Source organism: Astatotilapia calliptera, chromosome 10 (genome assembly GCF_900246225.1).
Source record: "Astatotilapia calliptera chromosome 10, fAstCal1.2, whole genome shotgun sequence".
NCBI classification, from domain to species: Eukaryota; Metazoa; Chordata; class Actinopteri; order Cichliformes; family Cichlidae; genus Astatotilapia; species Astatotilapia calliptera.
This window is the reverse complement of record NC_039311.1, coordinates 18,386,987-18,396,218: the sequence shown is the minus strand read 5'-3', so window position 1 is coordinate 18,396,218 and position 9,232 is coordinate 18,386,987. Positions and strand designations below refer to the sequence as shown.

At 39.8% G+C, this 9,232-nt stretch overlaps 1 protein-coding gene across 5 annotated transcripts; it reads right to left on the bottom strand.

Annotated features, from left to right (window-relative positions):
• Positions 1-363: 363 nt before the first annotated feature.
• rab34b (RAB34, member RAS oncogene family b) lies at positions 364-9,221 on the bottom strand. 5 transcript variants are annotated; one of them, XM_026183167.1, is made up of 12 exons: positions 8,970-9,221; positions 8,689-8,791; positions 8,202-8,339; positions 7,567-7,658; positions 7,046-7,111; positions 4,957-5,058; positions 4,487-4,551; positions 4,333-4,384; positions 4,162-4,243; positions 3,698-3,788; positions 3,498-3,605; positions 364-862 (listed from the first exon to the last, which is right to left on the bottom strand). In XM_026183167.1, exons 3-12 carry the CDS (start codon positions 8,280-8,282, stop codon positions 804-806), a joined length of 798 nt encoding a protein of 265 aa, XP_026038952.1. In that variant the 5' UTR covers positions 8,283-8,339; positions 8,689-8,791; positions 8,970-9,221; the 3' UTR covers positions 364-803. The 5 variants fall into 5 exon arrangements, with proteins under 5 accessions (XP_026038952.1, XP_026038951.1, XP_026038955.1 ...); XM_026183166.1 differs by having other exon boundaries at positions 8,689-9,221; XM_026183170.1 differs by having other exon boundaries at positions 8,202-8,317; positions 8,689-9,221.
• Between the last annotated feature and the right edge of the window lie 11 nt (positions 9,222-9,232).

Below are 9,232 nucleotides of genomic sequence, written 5' to 3'. Positions count from 1 at the left end.
AGATGTGATGATAACAATTTAATTTAGCCTCTTTTATATTATTTACAACACTGTGGAGGTGTGGGAAAGATTTCAATACCTAAAGAATCTGTATAATATGAGTTAAAACAATATATCCAAGACACACCCACGTTCTTGCTGTCTGGCTTACTGACGAAATTCAGTGGAAGCAGATTGAGCTTGCTGCTTTTTCCCATTCCTGCAAACAATCCCTCCATTTTCAAGATCATGAGAACAGTTATCTCAGAGGAGAGGGATGTGTAACGGGTGTGACCGTGGTCACTGGAGTTGGCGTACGCATCAAATTAGCAGCAGAGAGACACATGACAGGAGGCCTCTAAGGCCCACTCCCCCCTCCTTTTAAAAAAATGCAGTCAGCCCATCACTGACATTTCAGCAGGAGAAAAACGCTCCTTCAAACAGATGTTTTAAAGGCATCAACAAAGTGCAATTTAATGGTGGTTGTAGTGGAGAATAATCTTCCTCTTCTCATAAACGTTTACATAATCAGGGACATCACAATGGCCTGTTTGTTGTCGCCGCAGTCAGCTGTAAACATTCCTGAGATTACACTGCTCAGATCAGTCAGCTGACAGGCCTGTTTACAGGAACCACTTAGAATTTACATCTTGACCTATTGCTGAATCCTTCTCAGGTTATTATCAGCACTGTGACCTTTCTTTCATGGGTTCTACTCATGATATTCACAGCGAGCCGTACAGTCCGCATTTTATCTTAATTTTCCTGTTGCACGTCCCATTTCGTTTTGCTTCAGAAAATTTCCAGCAGATATTCATCCAATCTCAGCAGCAGTTGGGCTTCTTCTTTGGTTTATGGCTGGTCTCTGTGCTGTCTGTGATCCCTGTGAGCAACATAAATAAAAACATATAATTTTTTTCACTTTTATGTTATTCGTATAAGCAATGTGAGCTTTCTTTTTCTCACTGGAAGCAATAGAACAATCAATTTGTGAATGGATCTTAACGGTTAGATTTCCTCAAAGATATATCTATGTTCACACACAGAAGTCACACCATTGAACTGGCAGATGCAGTGAACACGGGGCATATTGGTTACGCAGGAGTTCTCCCTTCATCAGTACAAATACATGCCTATGCTACATTACTGTTTGGTCTGTTTATGCTATCGGCACATTGATATGGTTAATTACACAAAGAAAAGTTAAAACATAGGGGTGGTGGGTGTTGTTTATAGAAATGTATAGAAGACCAATATAAGAACGATTGTAAGTTTATAAGCAGTAAAATGTATTTACATCTTAAATTTAGTGAGGAACCACTTCACCAAAAACGCAGTTATTTATCTGACATTAAACTTTTGATATAATCCCTAAATACAGTAAACTTCATAAGCTAATGTGTCAAAATCTGTAATAATGATACTGTAAACATCAAGATGCTTTTATAAAGTGTCATAAGTACACAAAACCTAAAAATGGGTCATATTAGCCTGTTGTTAGGTGGTTGCTAGAGAATATGCTGACATATCTAATATATATAAGAACCTGTAGGGGCTCAAGATGTACACGCGTGCCTTGACTTTTGATTTCTCAGCTCACGGTTGTGTAGGAGGAGTTGGTGGATAAACAAACAAACAGAGATTGCTTGTGTTATAGTAAGAAACATCAATAGCAGAGCAGTGGTTAGCATTCAGGGGTGTAAAATATCAAGGACACAAAATGATTTGAGTTTTTTCCTATATAACTTAACTTAGTCCCTATTGGAAGTAAAAATATCTTGAGCTCCAATTTTGAAAACACAGCTTTCTTTCTTTCTTTTTAAATAAAGCTCTGACTTGTATTATGACTATGAGTCTGTGGTCTGGGAGAGAGTCCTGGTACTCTCTCTCTGCAAAATACAGTATATAATGACCAGTGTTGGGCAATTAATTATATAGTTACTTCTTCAAAAAAGTAACTGAGTTATGCAAACAACAAAGTTTTTTGCAGCTGTTTACCTAAAAATGCAGCCAAGGCGTTTTTTAAAAATAAACATTTCAAACTATTTATAGAACAATCAGGTTTGCTGCATCGAATCTGATGCCACACAAATTATTTGTGCCACTCCAAAAACTAATTTCTGTCCACTATGAGATAAAGGAGAACAACAGCCTGATACCTGCAGGCCTGACAACAGGAGATGTATCACTCCTGTAACACCTGTAACATTCAGCAGTCGCCTCATTGTTCTGACACACACAACAAAACAATTGACTACACTGCACACTAACTACACAAGATTTACGCTAAACGTTTCAAATCTCTCACATCTCAAAACACCACCATCACTCCTAAAACTTTCCCCCTCCCTAAACAACAAATGCCATGTTTTGTTTGGTCGACATGGTACATTTTTCGACCAATGGGAAAGGGTGGGGGTGTTTTTGGTTTTGCTCACAGGCTTTCGAGCCTTTTTTCTTATAAAACGCCAATTTAGCCGTTTCTTCCTGCAGTAAATATAAACAACGATAGTATTCAGGAAGAAAACCAAACATTGCATTTATTTTTATCATTACTCTGGTTTTACGTGGCCTATCAACACAATTGAAAAACTGGTATAAAGTCCACAGTTTTTCCATCAATTGTTCTGTCTGTCCTGCTCACATCTCCAATGCTTGTACACGTTGTCATTAACGTGGCTTCACTCCACATCAGCCACGCCGCTTTGCTAGCTAAAACACCGGTGTCGACACATAAGGACGTCATGGCCTGTCAATGACATTGATTAGGTGCGCATTATTGGCTGGACTATGGGATAAGGTGGCATCGTTCTAATCCCATACTGGAGCAGCCAGTCACTTACTGACTAACACTGCAAAGCAGAATTGTTAACATATTTACTTTAATTTCAATTCAGGTTAGATTTTATTTTTGTGCGCAACGCAGATTTTTTCTGCGCAGAGATCGTGCCAGCAGTGCGCAATTGCCCAGGCGCGCAGCTTAGAGGGAACATTGCTCAAAACATTCCCGAAGCTCCTCCGGCAGCGAGTTGGATAATACGAAAAGCAATAATCTCTGCACACAGAAAGGAAGAGAGTGATTTCATGACAGAGGATCCCAGATTACTATGTCACAATCATTCTCTTTTTTAATGAGAGGGGGTAAAGGTCACAGTGGGCTTGTTTTAGTGCTGCCAAGATCATTTTTATACGTATTAACAATTTTCAGTGGCATACCACATTTGTTTGATTAATAGCAATTTATTTGGTGGATCACTGTGCTACAGGGGCACTTACAGAGTCTCCAGACCTCACTGGAGAAGGTCTGGCTTTGACCCACTGTGGAGTGAGTTGGTCAAAAGCCACTCCAGTGACAGTCAATGGAGGTAAGATTAGAAAACACTCCGTGTGTCTAAGCAAAAAAGATTTTTTTTAAATGTGTTTTTGCCTACTCACAAAAAACATAAACAGATAAAGCACAGCCCCTTTCATTTTTGTGCTAACAACCAGATAACAACCACTGAATAATGTGGACTCACTGATTATGTCACCAACATGCCTCGACCCGCTCCTCTCCAGCTCAGATAAAACATTGGCCTCAAAAGTCAAAGAAGCCACACGGAAGAAGAAGTCCTTCACACCATCTCCTGGACAAAAACAAAGTCACAGAGTTTACTGAGAGAACAAAACATGAAAATGAAAAGCATTCAGGCTTGATGACCGACTGTTTATCTCCCACCTGACTTTGCAGACACGGCCCAGTACTCTGCTTTGATTTCCTCAGAGAGCCTCATGGCTTCCTGCTCAATCTGAGCCAACAGGTCAGGAGACTGAAGAGCAAAACACAGACAGAGCGAGAGTGATGAGTCACTGCAGGGCAACTTCAGCAACCAGTCAACCCATTATCAACAATCTGACTGATCAGAACGAAACTCCCCAATATCTGGCATTTTACAGAAGACTAAAATTGAAAGCAGAAATATTTTTATTACTGTTAAAGTCTGTCATGTATGACGACAAGAGTTTTTATTATTAACTAAAAAATTCCTATCATTCAAAGCCTTTCATTTTGAATGAAAGGCTTTGAATCAGTAACAATCCTCACAATCTCACCTCACATTTTCAACTTATTAATCAACTATTACATTAAAAATGTCAGGTCAAATCTCAGTGTTTCATAATTTTTTCATAAAATTCACCCACACTGAGGTCCTTCTTGGTACCGACAAGGAACAATAAGACACTGGACGGGTCATTTTCCTTCATAGCATCTTCCAGCCACTGCCTGGATGCACACACATATACACACACATACATTTTATCGGCTTTTTAGAGAAAATATCTGACAATGACATTGTAATGGAAACGTCTTACCTGGCATGAGCCAGTGAGCCCACACTGCTTAAGTCAAACACGACAATAATGGCTGGAGAAATGCAGACAGTTTGATATGGGTCAGAACGAGAACACGAATCTTTCACCAGCTTTAGTTAAAAGACAAAAATGAATATTTTGAATCTTCATTCACCTTGTGCTCCTCTGTAATAGGTGGAAGCGATACACTTGAAGCGCTCCTGACCTGCTGTATCCCACCTAAAACAGATCACACGAGAGCTTTAATGGTCGTCTTTGGAATATTTGGTGAATGTGAAAGAAACAGTGGGATTAAAAGTGAACTAGAGTCCTAATGTTGACTAGATGCCAAAATGATTACCTTAATATTACACTGATTCTACATGTGCACTCACAGCAGGTACACGCACATCTGAAGGTGACATAGTGAATTCAAGGCATGTCATTTAAGTCGCACTGAGCAGCCTGAACAACCAGATCGTGAAATTATCAGGCGGATGCTGCACAGCCCCACAATTATCTATTTATGTGATCTCATTACACACAGACTGCTCATATTTGAACTTCTTCGTGGAGATTACTCATATGACCCTAGGGCTCAGTCTACGAACTGGATGTTTCTCTCTGGTTAAGAAGTACACTTACAGCTGTAAACTGAAGGGAACACCAAGCACCTCAAAGCGCTCCATCTCAAAATCCACCCCTATAGTCGCTTTGTAGTTCTTCTCAAACGCACCCTTACAGAACCTGAGAGCAACAGGGGACAGCTGGCAGACTAAGAAAGGTAAAACGAAAATCTTTTTAACATTTGTTGAATAAAATGCTTCATTTCTTAAGCATTTTTACCAAACAATACAGTAAACTGATTCCATCCTACTACTGAAATACAAAATATTCCAAATATTCATTAGTAATTAAATGTAAATGACATTTGTGGTATCATAAAAGTCTTCATCCTGAGTGGCATGGTTTCTGCTGAAACTATTAACCTGTAATGAGTAGGGATGGGTATCGGTTCTGACATAAACGGTAGTAACCAGACCGAAACGCAGCGCACATTTCGGTGCTTCATTTCGGTGCTTTTGTTTTCCTAAGATGTCATACACTTTGGATTCTAGCCAATCATTTCACCTTTGCGAGCGTAGTAGGCGGGCCCAGGTACGTACGTTCTTTTAGAGCAGAGCTACAGATTAAAAATGCCCAAAGCGAAGCGGTCAAAGTCTGGCTGTACTTCAGAGTAAAATATGCAAACTCAGCAGCCTGCAACAAGTGCTTTAAGGTGATACTGTGAAAAGGAGGAAACACCTCGAATCTGATGAAACACCTGGCGATGCATAGCGTTTTTTTTAAAAGCCGAGAAATGCGCCATATTTGATAGCTTGCTGCGAGACCTCACACCGAGCACATCTACTGCGGGTGGGTTGCCAGTTATCAGACCCGGAGTTAGCAACATCCCCCAAAAAGACGAAGAGGAGAGTCCTGGCCCCTAGCCCTGCCAGTGTAGCAGAAATGATGACGGATGATGATGCAGCAGCAGCCGTTCTTCTCTGCGTGAGTAGCTTAATGTTGTTCGTGTGTAATTTACGTTGAGTAGGCTAACCACGTTATTACATTAATGCAGGTAAGGTGAACTAGCAAACATCATCATAGCTACATGCGACTGTCCTCTTGTTTGATGGCAGATACTCCCTTCACCCTGGCCAAAAAGGCTAAAAAGACCAAAGAAAAAGTGGAAAACAGTTAAACATGAGAGGTTTTTGGACAAAGTTTGTGTTTTTTCCACTGCTTCCAGTCAAGAGTGATACCATATATGCCCTATAGCTGCAGGGGATAACCCTTTTTATAAAAAATAGCTGAACATGAGAGGTTTTTGGACAAAGTTTGCGTTCTTGATTCTTTAAGCACCGGTTCGAGCACCGTTTAAGCACCGGCACCGTTTCAAAAGTACCGGTTTGGCACTGGTATCAGATAAAACCTAAACGATACCCATCCCTAGAAATGAGGATGAGAAAAACAAATGAGCCTCAGCTCTGTGCACATGCTCAGTGTCTTTAGGTGTGATTGAAAGTTTCTGCCTTAGTATGTTATGCTTTAGGTGTAATTTAGGTGAACAAAAAGTGTTAGGTAAATTCACGCCCCACACCATTACACCAGTGACACAAAGCAGGTGGGATCAATGTTGTCATGCTATTTACCCTAAATTCTGACCCTACCTCTGAATGTTTCAGCACAAATTGAGAATCATCAAACCAGGAAACATTTTTTCAGGTTCTGTGAATTGTAAATCTCAGTCTCCTGCTTGGATGACAGGAGTGACACCTGGTGTGGTCTTCTGCTGCTGCAGCTCATCTGCTTTAAGGTTCAACATGCTGTGCACTCAGTGATGGTCTTCTGCATACCAGTGGATGCTTGACTTGTTTTTGTCTTTCTAACAGCGGTCTGGCTGTTCTCCTTTAAACTCTGAAATCAGCAAGGTGTTTCTTCCACAGAGAATTACTGCTCACTGGATATTCTCTAGATTCTTTTTCTGACCATTCTCTGTAAACTGTAGATCAGCATTTTCTGAAATACTCAGAACAGCCAGTCTGACACCAAAAACTATTCATGTTCACTTAAATCACATTTCTTCCCCCATTGTGACATTCAGTTTTAATTTCAGGAGGTCATGTTCATCATGTCTCTATATATCAAGCTATATAACATATAGAGCTGTAGCTATATAAAAGCTTCTTACCTGCTGATCAGACACGTTTTGCCAACTGCAACATCACCCACGACGATGACCTTAGCAACATTAAAGCTGAGAACAGAAATCCAGGAAACAGGAAACAGGAATTACAGCTATTTTTATTCATAGCCCCCCCCCCCCCCCCCCCCCCCTTTCACACACTGGGATGGTAAAGAGAGGCTAAAATGTACCTATCCTACATAAACCTTACTGTATTTACGTGAGACTAGTTTGTTCAGATTTACTTCTTTACGAGGAGTAAACATCTAAGCAAAGTCAATGGTTTTGGCCTTTTTAAAAAAAAGTGGTTTGTAAAAATAAATGCCATTAGCCTTTTCTTTAAAAACACCACCAACAGAAAGTGGTCAGATGTGGCAGGAGCGTCAGCTGACACAGTCAGTCTAATGTGATTTAGAAGACCAAATTAATCAGAAACTCATTAATATAATTTAAACCCACAGTGTAGAGATGTGTGTAGTAGCATGATGGGAGGCAGAGAGTGTTTATTAATCCTTATGTGACCTTACCTCACTGTGTCTGCTTTCTGGAGCTGGCATGCAGCCTTCACGTGCGGGTGGAAGCCTTCTTTGGTGTGCAGCGCTGCATTTGCACTAAAACACTATAAAAAACATGTCCATGTTTTATCATGCTTGGATAAACTGACCCATTCAGGAATAAAGACTCAACATTCATTTCAGTCATGATGTAAAACTGGAGATTCCATCTCTTCATGCTCTGAGGTCAGGTTGCACGGCTGGAGATACTTTTTTTATCACTTGCCAGATGGCAGCAAGGTTAACAGCCTGTGCCTTTTTGTATCCATGGAGATTTTTGTTACCATGGGGATAAACACAGAAGTCATTGTGGAGTACCTTTATTGAGGATTAAGACTAGGGTCAGGTTTGCGATAAGGTAAGGGTAGGAGATTCAACTACAATCATGGGGTTTGTGTGTGTGCACGTGCGTATATATATATATATATATATATATATATATATATATATATGTATGTATGTATGTATGTATGTATGTATGTATGTATGTATGTATGTATGTATGTATGTATGTATGTATGTATGTATGTATGTATGTATGTATGTATGTATGTATGTATGTATGTATGTATGTATGTATGTGTGTGTGTGTGTGTGTGTTGACTAACCTTTGGGAGCTGAGTAATAACCCGGTCCTTCTTCACAGGTGGCAACATGCTGATGCAGCTGATCGATGTACACACACGCATGAACACACACCTCCTTCAAGAAGCCGCTATCACCACTACAAGCACACGTTTCATTCACTGCAAGAGGACGCACTTCTTGTATTTATCCCTTTCTCATAAATCACCCACAGAACTACAGAATCCACGCAGCACAATGCCTTCTAAGCTTGTCGGAATTTAAAATTTAAATTCTATTTTTAGTAGTCAATGGACAGTAATGCAGAAATACACAAACAAATAAAGTTTTTCTTTTCAAAGAAATCTTAATGGATTTTCACCAAATGTTGTAGAAACGTAGACAGTCACCTGAACAAAGTTACTACTGTCATTACTACTACTTCTCATGGCAGCACTGCAGACCCCAAACTAACATTCCTTACGGGCCTGTTTGCTGGTCAAGGATTATGCAAGTTGTAAAAATCTTTACCTGAAGCACTCAGAAGATGTGATGTGTTATCCAAAGTCCGCAGAGGAAACAAATTCAGAACAAAATGACGGTCCCACAGCCTCAGAGAGAAGACCCACATACTCTGAAATGAGCGACGAGACACAGAGTTAGCTGTCAAACAGCGACAATGTGCGGTCACTGGTCACATTTTATATTAAGAAATAGCTGCATTTGTTAACGGGAGAAAAAAAATAAAATTCACAGTTAAGTGGACAAACATAAATTACTAGCTTGAGCACATAAACAAATAAATAACACACAAAAGTAGGTGATGACCACTATAATACAGCTCTTAGCTGGTAATTAGATGCTAAAATGCTAACAAAAAATCCGGCACGTTGTTATAAATAAAACAAAAATGTTCAAATGGTTAAAATACACGCATTTAAAAAAGTATCTATCACCACAATTAAAGTGTTATTAAAAAAAAAGAAAAGAAAAGAAAAGGATTATCAAAGCTAGCGAGGCGTTGGAGTAAGTGAGTGACGGTTTTCTCCGACAAAATGCGAAGAAAGCCGAAGTA